This window comes from Ochotona curzoniae, unplaced genomic scaffold (assembly GCF_017591425.1).
Source record: "Ochotona curzoniae isolate NIBS_2020 unplaced genomic scaffold, NIBS_Ocur_1.0 scaffold_2453, whole genome shotgun sequence".
Classification (NCBI taxonomy): Eukaryota; Metazoa; Chordata; class Mammalia; order Lagomorpha; family Ochotonidae; genus Ochotona; species Ochotona curzoniae.
The window spans coordinates 30,127,631-30,153,871 of record NW_024467094.1 but is presented as its reverse complement, the minus strand read 5'-3'; the positions used below and the strand labels follow the sequence as shown (position 1 = coordinate 30,153,871).

The following is a 26,241-nucleotide window of genomic DNA, read 5'->3' as shown; positions in this document are numbered from 1 at the left end:
CCATGTGGGGGACCCAGAAGAGGCCTCTGGCTCCTGGCTTTGGATCGGCTTAGCTCGGGGGCCACTTGGGGAGTGAATCAACAGCAGATGGAAAATCTTCCTCTCTGTCTCTCCTCCTTTCTGTCTCTCCTCCTGTGTATCTGCCTCTCTAATAAAAATAAATAAATCTTTTTTAAAAAAAGCAAACAAACAAACAAAAAAAGATTTGGCAGTGAATACCCGGGCAAATGGAGATTCTAGGGTAAACTGTGTCAGCCAGTGGATACTGGAGATTTCAACGTGATAAGAGTGGCAAGATCAGCAGCAATTCAGAACTGTTGAATTATCAAAACCACTCAAGCAGGACCCTCAGAGCTTGCCCCACATCAGGGACCCAGGGATGGTCAGGAGACTGAGTGTGGCTTCTCCCCTTGTCTGTCCTCCCCCCAGATACAGTAATGAAAAGGGAGAATGTGGAAACAATGGTGTCACCCGCTTTCCTCTGGCCCTTGGCCCTTTGCACCCTAATCAAATATGTAAAAATTATCAAAAACAAAATAAATATATTTTTTTAAAAAGTTATGCTAAGGGGTGGCTAGCATTGTGACATAGCAGGTAAAGCTGACATCTGTGTCATTAATACCCCATATGAGCACCAGTTTGAGTCCCAGCTGCTACACTTCCAATCTAGCTCCCTGTTGATGGCCTGGGAAAGCAGCAAAGGATGGCTCAAGTCCCTGGCCCCTAAACCCAGGTAGGAGACCTGAAAGAAACTCCTGGCTTCAGCCTGGCCCAGCCCCAGCCATTTGGGGAGTGAACCAGCAGATGGAAGATGGATCTCTCTGTCTTTCCTTCTCTCTGTGTAACGTTGCCTTTCAAATAAAGCAGTAAAGAGGGGTTGGTGCCCTCTCAACCCTGAACTGCAGCACGGATGCATTTGTAATGCAAAACCACAAACCTAGAAGGGTTCATGGGGACTGAGCTAATGCAGAACTAGCTTAGAGATGAAGCAATTTCTAACTTTGAAGCCTTTGTTATACCAGGTAAAACGCATTTTTCTTTTAGTCATGCTGGAACAGCCCTGTCACGGGTTCAAGCATTCCTGCCAGCAGGATGCAATTTTCTCAGCAGGTTACCGTCTCCCAGGTGGGGTGCTTATCTCACCTAAGATGGGGCCCAGTTAAACAGACTCTCGTGTCAGGCCTGTTATTTGACTTTACACCTTTGCCAATATTACTGCTGAACGACCATCTTTTTACTTAATTATCTCTCATTATTAAGCCCTTGATTGTAATGTTACTCAAAAATGTTTTCTCAGGACTGGCATGGTGGCACAGCACACTGACCCTCCCCCTTCGGCACTGGTATCCCTGTTGGGTGCTGTTTCATACCCCAGCTGCTTCACTTCCACTCCAGGTCCCTGCTAATAGCCTGGGAAAGCAGAGGAAGATAGCCCAAGTCTATGGGCCCCTGCACCCATATAGGAGATCTGGACTGAACCATCAGGCTCCCAGCTTCAGACTGGCCAGCTCTGGTCATTTGGACAGCAAATCAGCAGATGAAAGGTCTCTTTCTGTCAATCACTCTCTCTGTAACTCTGATTTCAAGTAAAATCAAATAAATCTTTAAAAATAAATGTAGGGGCCAGGCGCGGTAGCCTAACAGCTAAAGTCCTCACCATGTAATCACTGGGATCTTATATGGGCGCCAGTTCTAATCCCAGCAGCCCTGCTTCCCATCCAGCTCCCTGCTTGTGTCGTAGGAAAGCAGTTAAGATTAGCCCAAAGCCTTGGAACCATGTACACGTGTGGGAGAGCCAAAAGAGGTTCCAGTCTCTTGGCTTCGGATCAGTGTGGCTCCGGCCATTGTGGCAATTTGGGGAATTCATCATCAGACGGAAGATCTTCCTCTCTGTGTCCCTTCTTCTCTGTTTATCTAACTTTCCAATAAAAATAAAATTTTAAATAAATAAATAAATTTAAAGCCCAGTGTGGAACCTAGAGGCTAAAGTTTTCATCTTGTATGCACCAAGATCCCATATGGGCACTGGTTCCTGTCCCAGCTGCTCCACTTCCCATCCAGCTCCCTGCCTGTGGCCTGGGAAAGCAGTCAAGGACGGCCCAAAGCCTTGGGACCCTGCACCTGTGTGGGAGACCGAAGAAGCTCCTGGCTCCTGGCTTCAGATCAGATCAGTTCTGACCATTGTGGCCACTTAGGGAGTAAAACAGCAGACAGAAGATCTTTCTCTGTCTCTCCACAACAATTAAACATAACACTATTACTAAAAACTGTGATGTCATTCTTCTCAATATTTATTTTTATGCTAGAAAGTAAAAATAAAACATGGGATAGTTATGATAGATTTTGAAAGGCATAAATACCAAAGATTTGGAGGCAAATTTCATTCTGAACCTAAAATAAATGGATTTTTTTCAACTCTAACTGCACAAAGAAACACGTTGAAAAATTGTTCCCAAACCAAATGGGAACATTTGACACTACTAAACACACACTCACACGCTCACTCACGGGAAAGAGATTTTTCTGTGAGTAGGATTGGTGGTAACCATCTTTTTTCATTACTTATAATTCAGGTAGGTAATAAAAATGACTATCTAACAGTTATCTTGGAGCTGGGAGCCGGGGCACGCATGCTACGAATTGGGAAAGAAATGATGAATCATCGATGACAAGCTCTTCTTGGCTGAAGAGGAGACCAGGACAACCATTCCGCCCCAGCCGGCAGTCAAGACAGCTGACTTGCTCTTCAATCCACAAGCAACCCAGCACATCAGAGAAAGGAAGCACGCCCCTCGGAGTCAAGTGCAGCTGAGTTTAAAGAAAGGCAGTCGGAATGAGACTTGGAATATCCTCCGTGGCAGCTTAAGGAGTATACATCTCAACCCTGTATTCTCAACACGCTCTGTCCACAGCCCGAATGCACACCATGCCTGCCGGCCACTACCCCAAACTGCTGCCGTCGCAGCGGACTGCCTCCGAGCACAAAAACCCCGGGACCTGCCAGGGGTTGACCTCATTTGGAATGCTCTGGAAGATGTCTGCTGGCCAGCGGGACTGCTCCTGCTGCTGCTGCTGCTGCGAGGCCTCGGGACCGACTGCAGACCAGGAGCTGCGGGAGACCAAACACAAAGGGTGAGCCGCGGACAGAGGCGGAGGCCACAGCCCACGCCAGGAAACCCCTTCAGCATCCCTCGCTGTTCCCGGCAGAGTGCCTCAGCTCCCGAGAACACGGGCATCGCCCTCTCCCACTCCCAGAGCCCACCCCAAGTAAACCTCATTCATCCTCCAGAGAGAATGACTCACTAATTAGCTAATCAATGAATGCAATTAGATCGGATGTGCAAACCCCTCTGCTGACCTAGAAAAATATGTTTTGCCCTTAATCGCAGGAGAGAACAGACAACTAGTTCAGTTTCTCACCTGGAAAAGAAATCAAATAATAGTAGCCCGCTGGCTCCCACCAGACACACCTGCCTCCCTCCGCCCAACAGACTGCAAAATTCTTTGCATTGTGGGCTTCAGTTTTATGAAAGAACTATGCATAAACACACATGCACACATACATGTATATATGTTTTATATATACTATAAAACCATATATGCATGTATTTTTATAATTAGGTCCCAAAGAAAGGAGGTGGTGTTTCCTATTCGGCTCGGCACGATGCATCTGCGGGCCAGAACGATAGGAAAGCCAGCTCTCTCTTGGTTTTGTTTCTGAATCTATACCCGTCACAACGACCAGAAGCACAGCTCCACCGGCGTCCGCTAGCAGGCTGCTGGGCCATCAGCTCCATGATACCCTCCAGGCCGCAGCCTCCGGTGCCTAGAGCAGGTAAATGATGTAGGACAGGATGACCAGGCCTATGATGGCAAAGAACATCAGGATGAAGATATCCAGCATTGTGGAGCGCCGGACTGGCGAGGCCCCCGGGTCCTGGGCAAGTGCGGACCGCGGGCACGGAGCAGGCGCGGGGTGCGGGGCGATGGCTCCTTCCCGCGCGGCTCGGCCTCCACCCCCAGGCCCGCAGCCAGCTCCGGGATGCTGCGGCTCCTCCTGCTGCCGACTCCGCCTCCGCCACCGGCCGCCAATCACAAGGCACGGCTGCCACGGCAGCCGGGGACCCGCTAGGTGGAGACCAGGGCCGAGGCCGGGCCCGCGAGCTTTGCATCTAAATGTGACGAGCATCCCACGAGAGCGTGCAAGCCTTGGCTGTGGTCCCCCTGCGTGAGTCCCCTGACCGCTCTCTCCTTCCCTCACCTTCCCTCACTGGCACTCAAGCCTCATAAGTGGTCCAGACTGTAACCATTTGGGAAGAGAACCAGTGGATGGAAGATCTCAGTCTCTCCCTCTTTCTCTTTAACTCTGTCTCTCAAATAAATAAGTAAATCCTTGCCTTACATAGTCCAGGATCCCATATAGACGCTGGTTCTAATCCCTGCAGCCCCGCTTCCCGTCTGGCTCCCTGCTTGTGGCCTGGGAGGTCGGTCCAAAGCCTTGGGATCCTGCAACCACGTGGGAGACCCAGAGGAAGCTCCTGACTCCTGGCTTCTGATCGGCTCAGCTCCAGCCACTGAGGTCACTTGGGGAGTGAATCAGTGGAGCGAAGATCTTCCTTTCTGTCTCTCCCCTCTGCATATCTTCCTTTCCAAGAAAAAATAAATCTTTACAAATAAATAAATACTTTTTACCAAAACAAACAAACAAAAAGTTGGGCAGGCCAATGGCAGGTTCTGACAACCATAAGGTGGCAGAGGACACCAGGGCACCTCCTGCAGCTGAGGGCCTCACGGGGCTTGCAGCCGCTCGGGAGCTGGCCTGGCGTTTCACAGCTCAGAACCTGGGCCTTCTCACCAGCCTTGCACACACACACGCCACACTCCCTGCTCTTTCCCCATGCCCCAGACCAGCTGACCCTGGCAGTTGGGATGGCCCCTCCACCCTGCGGCACAGCTTGTTTTGTGTCACGCACCTTGGTTTTGTGGTTCCTTCCATTCCATTCCTCTCCTGCAGAGGCACCGCCCCCTCACCCCCAGCTGGCTCCCTTCTGCACCCTCTTCACCCCGACCCGTGCAGCACACTCATTCCAGAAGAAGGACATTCCAGTGGTTTTCCCTGAGACCAAAAGGAAAAGGAGGTCTTGTGTCTTTTATTATTTTTTTTTCAAAGATGGTCATATCATGCTGCTTTTGGTGTTTTTGTTTGGTTTTGTAGAGACAGGGGTACATATGGGCACCAGTCTGTGTCCAGCTGCTCCATTTCTGTTCCAGCTCCCTGCTGATGGCCTAAGAAGACAGTGGAGAACGGCCCAAAGCCTTGGGACCCTGCACTCGTGTGGAAGACACAGAAGAAGTCCCGGCTTCAGATTGGCTGAGCTCTGGCCATTGCAGCCACTTGGAAAGTGGATCAGCAGATAGAAAATCTCAATCTCTCCTTAATGCTCTTTAAATCTGCCTTTCAAATAAAACAAACCTTTTTAAAAAAGATAGAGAGCGAGAGATGGGCTGGGCAGTGAGAAACAAACGCACATTTTTCCTTCTGCTGATTCATTCCTCAAATGCTCGCACAGGCCAAGCTGGGCCAGGTCAAAGTCAGGAGACACACGGTGGCAATGCTTCTGCCTCCGGAATGTGCAGCAACAGGACGCTGGGCCTGGCGACGCGGCTGGGGACTTGTCTGCAGGTCCTCCCTTGACACCGGCCTCCTAAGTGATTTCCTGACCTCCACACCAACTACCTGCCCCTGTGCAGCTGTTTCTGTTTCTGTTTTGTTTTTAAGATTTGCTTATCTAATTAAAAGAGAGAGCTCTCATCTATCGGCTGGTTCACTCTAGAAACGGTTGCAACAGCCAGAACTGAGCCAGGCTGAAACCAGGCGCTAAGGACTTCATCCAGGTTGCCCACATGAGTGGCAGGGGCCCACAGACTGGGGCTGTCTTCTGCTGCTTCCCCAGACAGATTTGGAGGAAGCTGGGTTGGACGTAGAGTAGCTGACCCTCCGAGCGTCATGCTGATATGGGATGCTGGTGTCCCAAATGGTGGCTTATCTCACTCTGCCACAACACTAGCTCCTTTTGCCTTTCTATAGGCAAACCCTAATTAAATCCCTAATTATTTCCTATTCAATTTTGGAAAATTCCCTGAGGGGGCAAGCATGTGGCTTAACTGGTTGGATGCCCACATTTCATGCTGGAAAGTGCCCTGGCACTGCTCTGTATTCTACCTGTGTGGGTAGCACAGAAGGGCTCCTGGAAGACAGCAGGTGGTAACTCTTGCAGCCACAGGGGACTCAAGGATGTAGCTGCCAGCTCCCGGCTACAGCCCAGCCTGGTCCTAGCCATTGGGGACATGGGAGAGTAAGGCAACAGGCGGCTCACTCCCTGCCTTTCAAACAAATAAAAAATAAGTGTTAAAAGAGCGTTAAAAGGGAGCCTGGAGGTTAAGATCTTTGTGACATCTCGTGAATGCTGGAGTCACTCCTAGCAGGTCTAGAAACTCCTTTTGGGGGTCAGCCCCAGAGGCAGTGCACAAAGCTTTCTGTGAGCTGGCAGGAGACTGGCAGCAGTGCCCCCAAGCTATGCCCAGGCCTTCCTGTCCAGTGTGGGAAGCACGAGGCAGGCAGCTCCTCCAGCACCTTCATATCCCCCCTCAGCCATTCCAGCTCCTGCTCACTGTGGGGACCGGGCTTTCTCTCGCCTCCCTACTCTGCTCAGCCTGAGGCTGTGAAGGCCTGCGCTCAAGGGGTCCCAACAAGCAGGTGGACATGGAGCCCACTGATGGCCGAATGGGACTGGAAGGGACTGGCTTCTCCTCACTTCCATTGTCCTCTTCCCAACCCTAACAGCAAGAGGGGTGGCGGTCACAAGTCACAGATCCGGGCACCTGCCTCGGAACATGCTGCTTGGGACGCGACGATGTAACACAGCGAAGGGCGAAGCACCGGCCGGCCGGCCAGGGCACCAGGGGGCGCTCCTGAGGCCCCCGGCTGGACCGCTGACAGGACTTCCACTGCACAACTCTGTGGCCCAGCGCGCCTGTGAGAGCAAACACTGAAGTACACCCTTCTCTCCCAGAGCTGTCAGAAGGCTGGAGGAAAACGGGTTCAACAGCGCATCTGAACAGCATCAGGGGTGTCGCAGCGGGTCGCTCGTTATTCCAGGTCTCAACCACTGGAACCTCAAACCCTATCAGAGAGTGTCCTGGCCCTGCCAAGCTCATTCCTGAGTCCAGCCTGGCTTTGCCCAGCAGTTCCACGCCTGCCCAGGCAGCAAGGCATTCAAGGTGAGTCCACCAGCAGATGGGGAAGCTGATGCATAACTAAGGAAGTGAGGACAATTCTGGGAGGGTCACCAGACTAGGCAGGAGGTGATAAGGGGACAGCCGCCAGCAACAGGCTTGTGCAAGAGTGTTGTCAACAAGCAAGAACAGAAGGCCATGTTAACAGTGAAGTGGACTAAACTGCCGCTGGAGATGCTGGCAACCCATCACCAGCAGCCAGTTCATGTCCTAGCAGCTCCCTGCTAATGCCCTGGGGCAGGCAGCAGAGGGCTTGAACAGTTCCTGGTTCCTGCCTTTTGTAACTAATTGAGGAATGAATCAGTGGATGGTATTGCATTCCAAACATATCTTAAATACGAATAAATAGGGCAATGGCTCACTAGCTAATCCTCCACCTGCAAGTGCCAACATTGCATATGGGTGTGTTTTGTGCCCTGGCTGCTCTACTTCCCATCCAGCTCCCTGCTTGTGGTCTGGGAAAGCAGTCAAGGACGGCCCAAAGCCTCGGTACCCTGCACCCACATGGGAGACCTGGAGGAAGCTCCTGGCTTCAGATTGGCTCAGCTTCCGGCCATTGCAGCCATCTGGGGAGTGAACCAGTGTATGGAAGATCTTTTTGTCTCTCCTCTCTGTAAATCTACCTCTCAAACAAAAATAAATCAATCTTTAAAAATAAACAAGCTCTGGCCATTGCAGCCACTTGGGATGGAAAATCTTGCTCTGGTCTCTCCTCCTCTCTGTGTATCTGCCTTTCCAATTAAAACAAACAAATCTTAAAAAAAAAAAAAAAAAAAAACTAAAGGAGCAAGCTTGGGACAGGTGACATGGTGTAGGGGTTGGCCACATTCAGGATGCCTGTGTGCCTGTTCCAGTCCTGGCACCTTCATTTGTACCAGGCTAGATGATGGCTCAATTACGTGAGTCCCTGCACCCACATGGGAAACCCGGAAGAAGCTTCTGGCTCCTGCCTGCCGCAGCTCCTGCCTTGGAGTTATTTGGGGAGTGAACCAAAAGATGGAAGAGCTTTCTCATAATTATTTTAAATAAATAAATATTTTTTAAAAAATGAGCAAGTAGGTGCCAAGACCCACATCTGGGAGAGCAGCTCACTGGCTCCAAACACCCAGGACGTGCGCACGCGTGTACACACACACACACACACACACACACACACACGCAGCAGCTGCGACACCTTCCCCCCTCCACCCCAGAGCCAAGGAGGAAACCAAGTCCGCAGGTAAAAATTATACTTTTATTTGAGTCACTGGGAGATTCATTTGTGGTTCAAGTCAAATGTTCAGAATCCCAGCAGGCCAGAGAGATTTGATCCCACGCACAGCCCACGGGTTGGGGGAGGGGACCAAAACAGACGGCAAGAGACAAGGACCCCGTGGAAAAGATGAGCAGGTGGCTTCACACATACACGCATGTGATGCAGAATGGGGCGGGCGCTGCACGGCTGCCGCTTCCGCTGCCTTTCAAATACAGGCTTGTGGGGTGCTGCTCTTATTTTTTTATATTTCCCCAACTATTAAAAAAAAAAGCCCCAAAGTGCATTGTGAGGGGCAATGGAGGCAGAAATGTGGTGAGAGCTGTCCTTGGGGCGCCCAACGGGGGGGGGGGGGGACACGGGGAGGAGCAGGGAGGGTTCACATTTCTCGGGGGGCTGTTGGTATCTTCTTATTGGTCCACAAAAGTCACATTCACATTCTTGCTTTTGGACACATCACTTTTTCTCTGTGATGAATGGGCTGAGACAACTGCCTCAAAGGCTCCACCAGGGACCCAGCCCAGCCCGGGGAGACGAAGGCTCCACCAGGGGCCCAGCCCAGCCCGGGGAGACGAAGGCTCTGTGCTCTCCAGGGTGGGCTCAGTTCCGGGAAGGGACAGGCTCCCGACAGCCCCCCAAGGCTCCTCAGCACCACAGCGGCAGCCCCTGCTCTCTGTGGGGGATGGATAGGGCAATGCCCCTAGTCCAGGAGAGGCGGGGTCGGTAGCAAGATGCCTGCAAACACGAGGCTGGCCACGGGTGTCCTCCCCACCCACGGGTGCCCTGCAGGATGTGCTCTTGACCTTTGATCCCCAAATCCATTGTGCTTTGAGATCAAGAGGAAATGGAATGGATCGCGCCTGCCCGGGCTTGTCCTTTACCAAGAGCCTGCCAAGAGCCCAAAGCGACACCCAGCAGCCTATCGCCCAGAACCGCTTCCTCAAGCTCTGTCTGGGACAGACTCCTGAGCTATAGGGCGCCACGGCCCAGGGGCACAGGACGTCAACCAGGGTTGGGGGGCTGCTGAGACGCAAGGGGACGATGGAAGGGTGACAAGAAAGCCCGGACAGAAGTCAAACCGGCGCCCATGAGCCGAGCCGGGAGGGGACTGGGATATAGCACCATCTTTCCCTTCTCACCTCGGAGACCCGGCTTCCAGTTTTATAGCCCTGGAATCCTGTCCCTGCTTCCAGAGGGCCTCTGGGCACGTGATGGGAACCCACCGTGCAGATGCCACAGAGATGGTCGGGGGAAGGGGGGAGAACACGCCGGGAGCAAGCTCAAGGCAGCTCTGTCAGCCGCCCTCACTTCCCGCAGAGGGGCCGGGACAGCTTTCTCCACTTGGAGATGAAAGGAAAGGGAGAAGTTTCTACTCCAGAACAACATCATCAACTTCTCTCCCCTCCCAGTGGGCTCAGCGTGCAGGCTTTGGGGGCTCCAGCCCCACTCAGGAGCCTACACTTGTGGATACGTCCCAAGATCTTACTTCCACTCTCCCACCCCTGGCACATACCCCCTGCCCCCAACCTGGAGGCTTCGCCCAGGTCCAAGTCCATCAGACTCTGGGCAGTGGTGGTGGAGGAGGTGGCTCTTCTATGAGCACGAGGCAGGGGTAGTCACCCACCAGATCCAGGTACTAGGGGCCAGGGTATAGTACTAAAGGCCCCCGGGGGGTCCCTTCCTGACCTGCAGGACCCACCCAACTTCCAGGGAGTTTAAGTGAGGGTCCCCAGGGGGCAGGAGGGACAAAGAGCTTCACCACAGCCCTCCCTCCTGCAGCCGGCTCCTGGTATGGCCACGCTACTCCAGGGGTGGTGGCTCTCAGTTCACTCTATAGCCTGTGCGGGCAGAAGGAATGCCTGTGGGTGTCAAACACAGCTCACTCTGTGTGAGGTGCCCTCCTTGCCCTGGTGGAGAACCCCTGGTGGACCAGCAGCCCTCTCCGTGGGACAGAGAGGCAGAGCTCATGGCCTGAATCCCAACATGGCACAGAGTCCCAGCCTGGTGGTGGCTGGGGTTGGTCCTAGGAGTCAGGAGCTTTCTGGAATGTTTAGATGTATGAGGAGCTGGGCAGGGGAGTCTGAGGGGGAACAAAATGAGAGGCAGGCAAGGCCCGGGATGGAGGGCAGAGGTCTCCCTCAGAGAGGCCCAGGCCTGCTCTATCCAGAGAGAAAAATCAAGAAGTGAGTCAGAGGGAAGACCTGCTGGCCGAAGGAGCTGGCGACAGCAGCAGAGCTAGGATTCAGCTGGCCAGGGAAGCCAGGGAGGGGACACACACACTCACACACACACTCACAAGCTGTCGCGGAATTTAACAACAGAGATACTGCGGGGTGGCTGGACGGATGCGATGCCGTGGAATGTGCTGGAGAGAGACAAGACGGGACGGGGGCGCTAGGGAGCTCAGATGGCCTCCACGTAGTTGGCTGGCAGCATGCCTGTGTCGCCCGTGCGCTCCACGGTGCCGTACATCCAGCCGTCGTCAATCTGCTGCACGTTGACGATCGTGTCCCCGTCCTGGAAGGAGACTTCATCCTCGTCGGCAGCGCTGTAGTCATACACAGCGCGGTACCGCTTCTGTGGGAGGCAGTGCAGTCCGTCAGTCCAGGGCCCAGGCCTGCACTTCTCTCTATAGACACCCCGGCACCAGCAGAGCCCGTGGGGAGCCGAGCCGAGCGCTGGCCTCCAGCCCGCAGTCTACTCTGGGTCTTTCTGAGAGCTGCCCACTTTGACTAGGTATGCTTGGGGTCCTCCCAGGGCCGCAGTCAGGACAGGGACAGAGGCCTCCCGGGTCTCTCTTAGAACATTCCTGCCTTGGGGCATCTGCACCTGCTCATTACCCTGTGCCACTTACTCCAGCCTGGGCCACCAGCCAACTTTGGCTGATACTGCTGTGTCTTGACTGCTCTCTCACTGGGATGGAAGACTCAAGTGGACAGGGAAGTGGTCCCTGCTCCCAGCCCCATCCCTGAGGCTCAGGTGAGCACCCCCAGGTGCACCTGCGACTGCCATTTCTGATGACAGAGCATCAGCTCCCTCGTCTGTCCAGCTGCTTCTCTTCTGCTCCTGAAGAACTGCAGTGAGCTCCCAGGTGCGTGACACAGAGGCTCAGCTTTACCCGCAGAAGCTGGGCAGTGGGATGTGCAGATCCCACCCCTTCCCACATGTGTGCAGGCTGGCCCAAAGGAGGCGAGCCAAGAGGACATGACCTAGGCTGTGGGGAAGCTTCAGCCCTGTTGGCGGACACGTGCAAGTTAGCAGGGCACGCTTGTCAAGTGGGAAAAGGAGCGCTGAAGACAGTCAGCTCTGAGGATAGAAAACAGCAATGGGTCAAGCTGCCGCACACAACGCCAGCATCCCCGGGGGTGCTGGTTTGAGTCACTCTGTTCCGCTTTGGGTCCAGCCTGGAAAGCAGAAGATGATGGCCCACGTACTTAGGACCCTGCCACTCCAGTGGGAGACCTGGCTGGGGTTCCAGGCTCCTAGCTTCACACTGGTCCAGCCATGGCTGTTACAGGTACTTGGAGGAGAAAACCACGAGATAGAACCTCGTAACTCACTCGTGCACTTCTGCACTCTCTCTGCCTTGAAGGGAAATGGCCTGGGCAGGACAAGAGTGATTGTCCATAGCACCCCCAATCCCAGCCCGAGTCTGCCCACTCCACCATGCTTCCGGGGTCAGGAGTTCAGCTCCTGGATACAGACCATGGGGGACTGGCTCATCCCAGAGCCCCCACAGCCTCTGGGCTCCTCAGACCCACCCCCCACCTGAGGGTTCCCCACCTCCAGGGTCTCTCTTCAGGCAGGGCTCACTTACCCCACCCCCGCCTGGGGCACTTCGCTGGACAGAAACCGGGGCTGCAGGCTCCTTGTAGCCACCGTAGGACTGAGCCACCTGCTGTGGCTGGGGCTGCTGGTAGACTGGAAGGAGCAGGGTGAGACAGGGCTCAGTGACTGCTTGCTAAACCCCCTGACCTCTCAGGGCCCCCCACCGTGCCTGACCACCACTCTCAAGGTCTCTTTGCACACAGCAAGGCTCTGGGCTCCTTCACCCTGAGGGCCTGGTATCTGGGAGGCAACTGCATATGTGCACATGTGCATGCTGGTGCCCCTCCCCACCTCCTCCCCGGCCCCAAGCCGGCCTGGCCAGTCCTCTGCCTGCCACCCCCACAGGTCGCTGCTCACCAGGGGTACTGGTTGGGATGTGGTGGGGCTGCGGCTGCTGCTGCTCCGGGGGCCGCCGGTAGCTGCTGCTCTCCTGGGACTCCCGACGCTCGGGCTCCAGGCCCTCACCCCCACTGGGGCCCATACGGCTCTTCTCAAACTCCTCGTGGTATTTTATCTGTGAGGCCAGCAAGTGTTGGGTCAAAGATCTTACTACCAATCAACCAATCCCCTCTGGGTGCCACTCGAGGTCCCTGGAAGGTAAGACAGTCCCCACCCTGGGCATTCAAATCAACAGCAACTCAGCCCTGCCTGGCTTCAGTTTCCCTGTCTGTAAAATGGGACACCAGCATCTACACACACACACACACACACACACACACACACACACACACACACACACACACACACCTGTCACTGAAGAACATAAGGACCAGAGCCAAGTGCACACTGTGCAGAGTGCCCACCCTGTCCCTCAGCAACAGGAGCAAAAGCAATGGCCCCTGTTTGCTGGTGAAACCAGGGACGCCCTCAGAGGACCCTACCCAGCCTGCGAAGCCAAGAAGTGCCAGGCTCCCACATAGGCAGACCATGGCCTTGGACATGAGCCCTTCTCCAAGCCCTCATTCCTGATGAGTCCATCAGGTTGCACATCTGTACAAAGACCCAGAGGACCAGCTCTGTGCAAGTGCACCCCCACAGAGGACGGGGGCTTCAACCCCTCGATTCAGACTCCACTCTTCTGACTGCAGAAACCCCCATTTCTATCCCTGCACCCAGAAGCCTTAAGCTGGGCGTCACCTTACTTGAGGACTGGGTACCAAGACCTGAGAGTGGCTTGGGGCCGTCAGCATCAGCCCCGGCAACCAGGAGAGCATCCAAGCAGATGGCACCAACTGTGTCCTTAAAACACAGAGCTGGCCACAGCAACTATCCCCTAGACAGATGGTGACTGGTTCTGTGATGGACACATGACTCTGGCTGGGACAATCAGAGATCTGCAGCAGTGTTTTCTTGGACAGGAATCAAGAGGAAGCAGCCAGGAGAAGGCAGGTCTGGGGCTGTAGGTCGCCTCTCTTCCCTCCCCAGGGAGACAGCCTAATCAGCCGGACCACGGCTGCGCCAAGACCCCCTGACCTCCGGTTACATCCCACACGACTTCACGGACAGCGAAGTCCTGCAGCTGGATCTGCGGACTGGGGAGGGAGCCAGCCCTGGCCTGGCTAACACCCACGCTGCGAGGGTGAAAGTGAACCTCCCAACCTACTTCCTAGTCCTGTCCACTGGTGGGCGCAAGGAGCAGGGGGAGGAGCCACTGGGGTTAACTTATTCCGTATCTATTAGCTGGTGCAGCCTCTGAGCACACACCATCCCAGCCTTGCCAGTGGACCAGAGTGATGGGGAACTCGTCCAAGGTCACCCAGCCAAAGGATGAGGGAAGGGCAGGACCATGCAGCACCGTGCCAGCGCCTTCTCCCATCCCACAGGGTTCATCTTAGCCCGTCTTCCCGAGGACCCTGGCCTGGGCTCGCAGTGTAAATCCACAGCCTCGCACCCTCTGCACGGAGGACTGGGTTCCAGGAAGTAGGTCCTGGAGGGTGGGGCAGGCAACTGTTGAGCTCCCAGGGCCTCCCCAGGGCAGTTCCTCCCAGGGTGTGGAACTGAAAAGGCTTCCCAATGCCGATGCACCTGCCGATTACGCTGCAGCCTGGTTCCAAGGCTTTCTGTGGCTTCTACAGTCAGGGCTGTGCTTCTAGAATATGCATTCCATATGCCTTCACTCTCTCTGAAGGGCAGAGAAACAGAAAGAGCACTCCCAGCTGTTGGCCCACTCTCCACTCCTCACGACAGCCAAGGCTGCACCAGACCAAAGCCAGGATCCTGGAACTCAGTCTGGATCTTATGTTTGTGGCAAGAATTTTGAGTTACCGAGCCCGGCATGATAGCCTAGCAGCTAAAGTCCTCACTTCACACGCGCTGGGATCACATATGGGTGCCGGTCCTAATCCCGGAGTCCTGCTTCCAAAAGCTTTGGGACTCTGCACACGCATGGGAGACCCGGAAGAAGTTCCTGGCTCCTGGCATCAGATTGGCTCAGCTCCGGTCACTGCAGTCATTTGGGGAGAGAACCAATGGACGAAAAAATCTTCCTCTCTGTCTCTCCTCCTCACTGTATATCTGATTGTCCAATACAAATAAATCTTTTAAAAAAATAAAATAAAAATGAACAAAGAATTTGAGTTATCACCTGCTGTTATTAAACCTCTACAGGAAGTTGGGTCAGAAATTCAGCCAGTGGGTCTGCACTGCAGCGAAGTAAGCAAAGTAGCTGCCTGCAAAGCCAGCATCCCATATGGGCACGACTCCAAGGCTGGCTGTTCACCTGCAATGCATGCTTGCAGGCCTGAGAAAGTAGCATCAAGTGCATGGGCCCCTGCACCTCTGTGGGAATGCAAATGGAGCTCCTGCCTTCAGCCTGGCCCGGTGCCAGCTATTGCAGTCACATGGAGAATGAACCAGCGGGATGGAAAATCTCTCTTTCCTTCCATCTATACAGAACCTTGCCTTTCAAATAAGTAATAATTCTTTTTTTTTTCAAGATTCATTTTATTCTTATTAGAAAGTTAGATACACAGAGAGGAGGAGAAACAGAGAGGAAGATCTTCCGTCTGCTGTTGATTCACTGCCCAAGTGGCCCCAGTGGCCACACCCGAGCCAATCCGAAGCCAGGAGCCCAGACATTCTTCCACCACTTCCCATGTGGGTGCAAGGCCACAAGGCCATCCTCGACTACTTTCCCAGGACACAAGGATGGGAAGTGGGGCAGCCAGGATTAGAACCAGTGTATGCAAGGTGAGGACTTTAGCCACTAGGCTACCATGCCAGGACTGTAAATAATTCTTTAAAAATAAAAATAAAGAAATTGAGAGCCCAGCACCATGGCCTAGCGACTAAAGTCTTCGCCTTGAACATGTCGGGATCCCATATGGGCACGGGTTCTAATCCCAGCAGCTCCACTTCCCATCCAGCTCCCTGCTTGTGGCCTGGGAAAGCAGTCGAGGACAGCCCAAAGCCTTGGGACCCTGCACCCCCATGGGAGACCCAGAAGACCTCCTGGCTTCTAGCTTCAGATCGGTGTGGCTCCAACCATTGCAGTCACTTTGGGAGTGAATCACTGGGCGGCAAATCTTCCTCTCTGTCTCTGTTCCTCTCTGTATATCTGACTTTGCAATAAAAATAAATAAATCTAAAAAAGAAAGAAAGAAAAGAAAGGAAGGAAGGAAGGAAGGAAGGAAGGAAGGAAGGAAGGAAGGAAGGAAGGAAGGAAGAAATTGAACCAAGACTCACACCAGGAGGCATCCTAACATGGGATTCTGGAATCCCAAGCAGCAACTGACCCCCTGTGCCAAATGCCTTCTCCTGATCATACGCCTTTTAGAGGCTCCCCTAGGAAGCATGGTGCTAGTCCACAGCAGGGCTGGAGCAGAGGCTGCGAGCTCTGGGCCGTGGGCCAAATCTAGCTTCCTAACTGTCTGCTTACTCCCAGGAACTAAGAACGCGTCCACATTTTCAAATCCTTGAGTGTGAGAGGTCCCCATGGAGCACAGCATCTCATGGCAAAGAAGAGTTGTTTAAAATGCACATTTGAGTCTCCAGAAATAAAGTTGACTGGCACACATACGCTAAGCCCATGCATGGCTGCTTGCAGATATGACAATGGAGCCCAGGAGCCACGCTAGAGACGTCAGGCTGCAAGCCACCTGTGCCTCTCATCTGGCCTTTGCAGGAAGCTCACCGAGCCCCTGCTTGCCAGAACAGTTTAGCTGCAGAGTTCTCTGGCTTCGACACTCTTTTGGCACCAGTCTGGGCATCTGGCGCAGTGGCGATGCCACTCTTTCGGATGCCGAGTGTGTGGGCTGCAGCCCTGGCCCTGCTCTCCACTCCTGCCTCCTGCTAATGTGCACGCTAGGAGGAGCAGGCCATACTGGCTGGAGCCCTGGACTGCTGCAGGTGTTCGGGGACTGAAACTGCTCAGCTCTGCCTGCCTGCCTGTCTTTCAAACAAATAAAAACAATTATTTATTTATTTTAAGATTGAAAAGACAGGGCCCGGTATGGTAGCCTAGTGGCTAAAGTCCTCATCCTGCATGTGCTAGGAATCCATATGGATACTGGTTCTAGTCCTGGCTATTCCAATTTCTTCCAGCTCCTTGTTTGTGGCCTGGGAAAGCAGTAGAGGATGTTCCAAAGCCTTGAGACCTTGTTCCAGCATGGGAGACCCGGAAGAAGCTCCTGGCTCCTGGCTTTGGATCAGCTCAGTTCTGGCTGCTCCTACCATTTTCGCCACTTGGGGAATAAACTAGTGAACTCTCCTCTCTTTCCAATAAAAAAAATAAAATATTTTAAAATATATATTTTTTTAAAAATATATAAAACTAAAGTATCACTTTACAAAACCAAAAGGACATTAACAACCTTGTACACAAAATAGTAATTTAGGACCCAGCACCGCAGCTTAGCAGTTGAAGTTCTCGTCTTGCACGCACCACGATCCCATATGGGTGCCAGTTCTAATCCCAGCAGCCCCACTTCCCATCCAGCTCCCTGCTTGTGTTGTAGGAAAACAATTGAGGACGGCCCAAAGCCTTGAGTCCCTGCACCACCACCACCACCACCCCCCTCCCGAGACCGGAAGAGGCTCTGAGCTCCTGGTTTCAGATTGGCTCAGCTTCAGCCGTTGCAGCCGTTTGGGTAGTGAATCATTGGACAGAAGATCTTCCTCTCTGTCTCTGCTTCTGTCTGTGTATCTGACTTTCTGATAAAACAAAACAAAAAAACAGTAATTTAAAAAGTCTGAGATGGGGGCCTGGCATGAGATTTATTTGGCTAAATCCTCCCCCCTGCAAGTGCTGAGATCCCTTATAGGCATCAGTTTGTGTCCCGGGTGCTCTTCCCAACGAGCTCCCTGCTTGTTGGCCTGGAAAGGCACCAGAGGATGGCTAAAGTCTTTGGGATCCTGCACCCCCATGGGAGATCCAGAAGCAGCAGCTGGCTCCTGGCTTCAGATCAGTTCAGCTCTGGCCATTGGAGCCATTTAGAGTGAACCAGTGGATGGAAGATCTTTTTCTGTCTCTCCTTCTCTTTGTAAATTTGCATTCGCAATAAAAATAAATAAATCTTTAAAAAGGGAGGGGGGAAGCAGTCCGAGATGAGAGAAAGGTGGCCCTGGGGCTCCTAGGTTTTCCCCTTTCCTGCCTGCAGTAGCCTTGGGGGGGAGGGGGGGAAGAGGCTGGGGCCTGGGTCTGAGAATTCCGTGGGTGTTGGGCTGGCCTGGAAGCCAGGAGGAAGTGGGTCAGCGTGACAGGTGCAGCCCTGCCCGGCTCCCCAGGGGAAATGGGAAAGCAGGCCACCAGGAGGCAGCCCCCAGGCACCTGACTGGAAGCTGTGTCTCACTTCCTGTCCGCCAGACCCAGCCCTACCCTTTCCTGATCCTGGAAACCGGGGGGGGGGGGGGGGGGGGGGGGGGGGGGGGGGGGGATGGACAAGGAGAGGTGGTGGGGCAAAGCCTGCCGCTTCCTGGAGCAGACAGAACCCAAGATCCCGTGCCCTGCTGTCTTGGCCTCAGCCATCCACTTCCATCCTCTCCACTGCCTTCGCCTCAACCTGGCATCTGCTGTGTATACGTGGGATAAGAGCCAGCCCCAGCCCAGGCAGGGCACAGAGCTGTGGCAACCAGCCAGTGTGGCATTGTTCCTGCCGGGTGCACACTGCTGTCCATGGTGGGCAGCACCGGGCAAAGCCCAGGAATGTTGCTTCCTTCCTCTTCTTCCCCCTCCCCTCAACCCAAGCAGGGACCCATACCCAAAGGGCAACATGGACGGAGCCTCTTCTCATGGGGAGCACAGGTGGCCCTGGCCAGACTGGAAACCCAGCCTGGGTATCCAGATACAGTACACAGCACCCAGGTGCCTCCCCCAGGCGCTGCTGAGTGACCCCTAGCTCACAGGTGCTGGGAAGGTAACAGGAAAAGAGATAGCTTCCCAAGCCAATTGTCCTGGCGACTTCTGTCCCTTGTTTACATTCTACTGAAGCAAACAGGGCTGAGCCAAGGACGGTGACCAGGGCCAGGAGTGCAAAGGTGGCAGCAGACGGAGGTGAGTGGGCATAGGCACTCTGCAGGAACAGGTGTCCCTGATGCTGGAGGTCTTTTTTGGGCATCACTACACCTGCATGGGTGATGACTGACAGGTGGCCTGGGCAGGGGCATGTCTGGGGCCAGGCTGCTCCTGCGTACCAGGGCTGGCCAGGAGGGCAAGGCAGGGTAGCACCCTGGTTAAGCATCCAGTGTCACAGGCTGCACAGTCCCCCTCACCATGCTCCCCTCCATGCCATAGTCCCTGGGCAGCAGGAGTCCCTCTCCTACTCCTGGGACCTTGAAGAGATCCTGTCCCCTCTAGGCTTTAGTCTCCCCATCTGGAAGCAAAGCCATAGTATCAGACCCAGCATGGAAGCCTAAGCCTGGTAACTAATGTCCTTGCCTTGCATGTGCCAGGATCCCATATGGGTACCAGTTCCTGTTCAGCTGCTCTGCTTCCCATCCAGCTCTTTGCTTGTGACCTGGGAAAGCAGTAGAGGACGGCCCAAAGCCTTGAGACCCTGCACCCCCATGGGAGATATGGAAGTGGCTCCGGGCTCCTGGCTTTAGATTGGCTCAACCCTGGGCATTGCAGCCACTTGGGGAGTGAACCAGCAGATGGAAGAAATCAATCTTTAAAAACAAACAAAAAAAGCCACAGTACCACCTACCGCTACCCAGGAAGTCCTAAGGCCCCATGCCAGCTCTAGAAGCCCAAGAAAATTCTAGGCTGAAAGCCAGTGTGGACGCATCTATCTCCACAAGCAGCTGGTAGGAACCATCTGGCCCCTTAAAAGCCACTACACAGGGACAAACGTTTGTAAATTTAGGGCTCACTGATCCAGGTAGCCTGGCCACAGTGTATACTGGCTCCCTGCCCAGGTACGCACCACCTGCCGTTGTCAGCGCCAACAGCCTCCACACCTACACTCACAGAAGCCCCTTACACTCTGCCCGACAGCATCCCCTCCAAGGTGGGATCTGGCCCCTCTAAGCAACATCTTACAGAAAAGCGAGCCACTTCCAGGGTGGGGCTTCCTTTGTCTACAACAGCTGAGGCTGCAAACATCAGGACCACGTCACAGCCAGAAAGGCCTTCTCTGGAGGACGGGTGTTGGAGCAGGGTGGCCACAAGCTCAAGGGTGCCTTGGCCCCAGTTCTAATCTTCTGTCCACAGCGCCCACTTTCACACTCACAAGGAATGACATCCAGGAGGCCACCCTAACGTGGAAAGCAGCCCATCAGCCACAGGGGTCAACAGGCTTGGCAAAGGCAGGGTCTCAGCTCCCCCTGCCCTGGCACACCTGGACCAATTACCCATGCCCTTAACTTCCTGTTCCGGCCGTCCCCAAAGAATGAGGAAGTGGCCTCCATTCCTTTGCTGGCCAACTTCACGGTTTGCTGAGCAAATAGGCATGTGAGGGGGCAGTGAACACAGCCGAGAGGCAATGGGAGCTCCTCCCAACGGCAAGGGCCTGGCTGATGCCTGCTCCAGGCCCAAAACACCTCAGATGTTCCAAGAGCTCCCAAGGAGGGCGGTCACAGCCTGGCCGCACCAACAGAAGCTCAGCCTGGGCCCTGCCCTGCGCCTCTGTGCTGCCACCATGCCTACCAGGGCCATGTGCTGGATGCCAGCACCACCCCTTGCCTGCTTCACCAGCACCACTCCCCTCCCCGCCCCGCCAGGCTCCAGCAGGACAAGGCAGGGTCCATCCCAAAGCTCTGACAGTTCATGTTCCGCTTTCTGAAGCCCCTGCCTCCTGGCTGCAGTAGAAAACGGAAGTCTGGATGCACACATGACTCCCCATGTGATTCTAGGTCCCAGTCAGCAGGGAAACAGGCTCTGAGTGCAACCAGTAACCTAGCAGCTGGGGTCTTTCCGTCAACTGCACCAGGGACAGAAAAACATACAAGTTCAATCCATACAGAAATACCAGTATGCAGTATCCTGGGTCAAAATACATTGTGGCAGAGAGAGCAGGCTAAGTCACTGCACGTGATACCAGTAGCCCACACTGGGGCACCAACTGTTTCACTTCCAATCAAGCATCCTGCTAATGTGCTTAAGAAAACAACAGAACATGGCCCAAGTGCTTAAGCACCTGACATCCCCATCCCCTGCCATCCAGGGAGACCTGGATGAAGTTCCTGGCTCCTGGCTTTAGCCTGGCTCAGGAAATCTGTCTTTCTGTCTGTCTCTTTGCCCTTGGGAAACAAATAAACAAATATATGTGTATGAATATACAAATATAATGTATTTATATTTAAGATTTATTTATTTTTATTTGAAAGGCAGATTTTTACAAAGACAGAAGGAGAGACAGAGATCTTCCATCTGCTAGTTCACTCCCCAAGTGGCCACAATGGCCAGAGCTGAGCTATCCGAAACCAGGAGCTTCTTCCCAGCCTCCCATTTGGGTGTAGGATCTCAAGGACTTGGACCATCCTCTGCTGCTTTCCCAGGACATAAGCAGGGAGCTAGATTGGAAGTGTAGCTGCCAGGATACAAACTAGCGCCCATGGAATGTCAGTGTTGCAGGTAGAGGATTAAACCAGCTCCACAACGGCTACAATGAACATGTTTGCATGTCTGTCTGGCCCAGCCATGAAGTCAGTCACCACATCCTGTATGAAAGTTCCTGGATTCAATATCCACCTCTGGCTCCTGTACTCGCATCCTAGCAGCGCAGCCCCTCCTACCAGCCCAATCACTGCAAGGCTACAGCGGTGATGGCTCAGGATAGGGGTCCAGTCCTAGCCCCTGCAGGGCTCACAGAGGGAACCGGGAGACCCTCTCCAGTAAACCTGAACAACCACACACTCTGAGAGGTGGTAATTCTGCTCCCCACAGGCACCACGAGATAGGTGTGGCTAGTCACGGCACCTGGAAACAACTCCCAACATTCTATCGGAGGAATCAACGAGGCATAACCTGCCATGCTGTACAGCGAAGAAAAGGAATGAATGACCGCTACATTGAGCTGAGTCCTCAAGCCCACTGCTGTACAGAAGTGGCAAGACAAAAATAATAATAATAATAACAGCCTGTCTATTCAAAATTGGAATCATGAAGTGATGGGTATGGATTCAAACTACACAGCAAAGTGCATGCTCTTAAACTACAATAGCTGCTTCCAGACCATCTGACTGTGGGAAACATTTTTTTCTTTTTCTTTTCTTTTTTTTTTTTTTTTACTACTGATTATTACCCAGACTCTGAAACCTGATGTTAACTTACAGAAAACAAAGTGCTGGTTATTTCTTTGTGGCGGACAGGCAGGGAAAGAATTTCTGTCTGTCGCAAAGACACCTCTGAAGTGCATGGCTCTACCAGACCACAGGACAGGAACCCACACTGTCACTAATGGTAGCCAGCATAGTAACCTTTTATTCCTGCTTCTCACTTTTCCCCAGCTGATGCCCTCATAATGAAGTTACATAAATATTGAATAGGCACTTGCTCTGCCAGGATTCTGTTTCTAGCCAGGAATATAAGAGTGTTCGTTCTCTTGAGTTGACTATCCAGTTGAGCTTCAAATAGCTCACACAGGATGGGTGTCATGGTCGAACAGGTTAACCCACCATCTGGGATGCTTGCACCCTCTACCAGCACGCTGTCTCCTGTGCTTCTGACCCAACTTCCTGCAAACACACCTCAGAGGAGACCCAGAATTATTGAATCCTGGTTCCTGGCCTCAGCCTGACCTAGCCCTGGCTACTGCACCTGTCTGTCTCTCTCTGCCTTCCACATAAAATGAACATAAATTAAACCTTCAACACTCACACATGCACACCCTTCTCCATTCTGTAGAATGCCACCCATGCGGGGAATTAGAATATCACCCCCGGCCAGACAGTCCAGACTTTGGAAGCCAGCAGAAGTCAGCTGGAGCTAATCCGGGAAGGGGCAAGCCACAGACAGAAGCACTATTTTGGATGCAAAATAGAAAGGGTGGCTTTAAACATGCTCTTACCCACAGAGGGTGAGGCTGGGACAACTTAGTCATGCATTCACATGTGACCTGGAGTGCCCCTGGAGGCCTGGGAGGCTGGGGCAGCTTGTATGGACTTTCAGGTCAACAGCTCCCCACCCTTCAAGTAGCACTGAGCAGCACAGAGACCTCCCCCATATGTGCAAAAATGCTGATTCCTGGGCCTTTCCCAGAGCTGCAGCATGGGGTGGGGTGGGAGGCATGTCAGTCCACATCTTCAGTACCTGCCTGTGTCACACTGCTGTGGGGGCTCTCACACCAGAGTGTGGAGACCCCCAGCATTCACTAAGACCCTGAATCTACCAGCTGTGAGGTCACTCTTCATAGATCCCAGCTGCCAAAGCAGCCACCAGTTCAAGTCACTTTCACCACTTGGAGCAGAGGTCAAATAATGCCAGCCCTGTGGCTACTTAATAAGATGGCTATCTCCTCAAGTGTGTACTTCTGGCCCATAGGGACTTTTGCTTACTCTTCAGCCAGGAACATCTCCAGTGATTGGGCATGGGGGAGAACAGGTGGAATATCTGGAGGCCTTTCGGAAAGAGAGGCAGGGGTCATAGGGCTCCTCCAAAACCCAGGCTAGAAGCAAAGACAGGTGAATGTGCTGGGGGGCTGGGGCTGCAGACAGGGAGGAGAATATCAAGAGAGAAGACTAAGACAGGCAGAGAGGCGGAAGACGAGCCAGGGTTCCAGCCCGGCCAGCTAAGTTCTCCCTCACTGTGCAAAGCCCTCCTACTTGGCCAGATCCCAGGGGAGCTCTGCAATCACCACCTAGCAGCCAGCTACCTCCCATTCCCATCAACGTACAAGCAGCAACTTTACACACCAACGCCCTCCACGTCGCTACGTGCCCACTCATCAAAGTTCCAGATTTTCTTTGCCCTCTAGGGAAATGAACCCCTGTTTGATGAGTCACCACATAAAGTGTAACGGCTGTTACAGTCCCAGGTCAAAGTTTGAAAGCCAAACGCTCTTGGGCACGGCTGGGTTCCGTCGGCTGCCCTGTGCTTCTCAAAGGCAACCACGCATCCCCACACAGCCCACCCCGAGTGTGGTCCAGCCAAGCTCCAGAAAACAGCAGTATGCTAAGTAGGCAAATGGAGGGTCAGGAGAGGAGGAGGGAATGAGGGAAAAAAGGAGGACCTAGTGAGTGGGCCACCTCCAACCCAGGCCCCCTCCACCCTCTGTCCTGGTCCTTGCGCCCAGAGTTAAAGTGAAAACTTGTTGACCCCTCCCGGTTGCAGACTACTACACGGCTCCCTGCTTGAGGTGCACACTGAAGCTGGGTGCCCCGAGGTTTCTGCAGACATTTCTTCTGCCCACATTTTGCTCTGTGGCTCGCAGCAGCACCCTGCCCCCATGTGCCCAAAATAAGCAACATCCCCCCTCCCCACCGCCAACCCAGAGCCACACAGACTGCTGGGCTGTGGCTCTGCCAAGAAGGAAACTGAGGCTTATTTTCTGGCCACAGGTGCCGAGGACAGCTCGCTGGAGACTGATCTACTGCCCACTCACCACGCCCACCCGCACTGGCGCCCCCACCGCAGTAGCTAGACCGTCCCAGGTCCAGGAAGGCCCAGCACCCAAGCCCAGTTGGGGTTTTCACACAGGAAGGAAGGGTATGTTTAAGTGGAGGAGGGGCTGAAGGAGGGCGGAAATGACCGCTAAGCCAGCACCCAGAGGCTGGGGCAGCATGCCCCCACCCCCAGCTTTGACTTTTGTGCAAAGACATCCAGTCTGCAGCCTGACACCCACCATACCAGGCAAAGAAGCAAAATTAGCTTCAGACAGTGGGGGTGACTTAACAGCCCTTAGAAGCGGAAGCACCATGCGGGTGGAAGCTGGCAGAGTAAAACCCAACAGTACCCACAGAAAAGGGAGGGGAGGCACCTAGAGCCAGGCCTGCCCAGGAGGGTAGGGGATGGGGGCAGGGTGGCACAGGGGGCCAAGGCTTACGTTACTGATCTGGTCCTGGGTCTTCTTGATTCTCTGGAGCTCAGGGGTGTCTGCCACCACGCTGAAGCCTCTGCCTTTATTCTTCTCAAACTCCTCCTTGTAGCGCACCTGCAGGGCAGGAGGGAAGGGAGAGAGAGGCACAGGAGTGAGGCGCGCAACCTGCGGCCCGCTCTGAAGCAGCAACCAGCACAGACGGGCATAGGAAGCAGAAGAGAAAGAGCCTGACCCAAATCCTCCATGTCAAGCTGAAGCCTCAGCCAGAGAGTGTTGGAATAAAAATAGCGAGGGCCAGCGCTACAGCACAGTGCGCAAAGCTGCCACCTGCAATGCCAGCACCCCAGAAGAGCACCAGTTCTAGACTCCATCTCTGAACCAGCTCTGTTAATGCACCTTGAAAGGCAGTGCAGGATGGCCCAAGTGCTTGGAACCCTGTACCCACATGGGAAACCTGGAAGAAGCTCCTGGTTTCGGATCAGCTCAGCTCGTATCATTGCAGCCATTGGGGGGAGTGAATTAGCAGATGGAAGATCTTTCTGTCTCTCCTTCTCTCTATAAATCTGCTTTTCCAATAAAGAAAAATTAAACTCAAGGAACATGGGTATTAAGGAAAAACTCTGCATGGATTTTTAAAAAATTTACCCTAAACAACATTCTTTCCATTCTCTATCAACTTTCCTTAAAGCACCCTCTGTGTGTGTGTGTGTGTGTGTGTGTGTGTGTGTGTGTGTGTGTACACACTTGCAGGTTATTATTGGTTCCATTTTACAGACAAAGAAACGGGGGCAAAGCCCCGGCCAGGTCACAAAAGTTAGCTTTAGCTGGAGCCTCCAGATGGAAACCCTTATCTGCCTGACCTCTGACCCTTTGCTGTCAGACCCTCCTGCTTGAAAGCTCACAGGAAGAAGGTTCTCACCAGAGCTCTAGGCCTGCCCCAGCTCCCACCCAAGCCAGGATGTGGCCCCACCTGCCAAGAGCTGCAGGCAGAGGGCTGAAGCCATCACAGAATGAGGGCCACGCGAGAGGGCAAAGCTGGTGCCCAGAAAGACGCCAGCGAGAGTGCCAGGGAAGAAAGGCCATGAAGCCTGCTCTCCCCGCTCCAAGAATTCCATGGAAACCTCCAGGCAGCCATGAGCAAGGACTTCCCTGACTCTATAGAGCATGACATCCCAGGAACAGCCTGTCCTCCCCAGGGGCTGATCAGGGACAGAGTGGAGGCTGCAAGCCCTCTTGGGGCCAGGAGCAGCTTGCCAGCTTCAAGAGCCTCAGCGGGCCATTAGGCAGCCATCTGCTGCAGGCCCCCACCAGCTGTCTGAACTTCCTCCCCAGGGCTGCTCAGCGCTGCAAACGGTCAGCCCAGGACACGGGAACAGGACCTGGGGAGTTTCCAGGATGATGAGCCCAGGCAGCTCCCAGGCTCAGAGGGGTCATCCGGGGGTGGCGCTTGGC

General features: G+C 53.8%; 1 protein-coding gene across 1 annotated transcript in view; it reads right to left on the bottom strand.

Annotated features, from left to right (window-relative positions):
• Nucleotides 1-9,158: 9,158 nt before the first annotated feature.
• The window catches only part of LASP1 (LIM and SH3 protein 1), a 39,420-nt gene continuing 22,337 nt past the window's right edge, over nt 9,159-26,241 (bottom strand). The window contains exons 4-7 of the mRNA XM_041001675.1: nt 24,796-24,903; nt 12,734-12,890; nt 12,366-12,469; nt 9,159-11,125 (exon numbers count right to left, since the gene is read on the bottom strand). Of these exons, the coding sequence (XP_040857609.1) occupies nt 10,952-11,125; nt 12,366-12,469; nt 12,734-12,890; nt 24,796-24,903 (543 nt within the window). The 3' untranslated portion in view covers nt 9,159-10,951. The remainder of the gene's footprint in view (nt 11,126-12,365; nt 12,470-12,733; nt 12,891-24,795; nt 24,904-26,241) is intronic.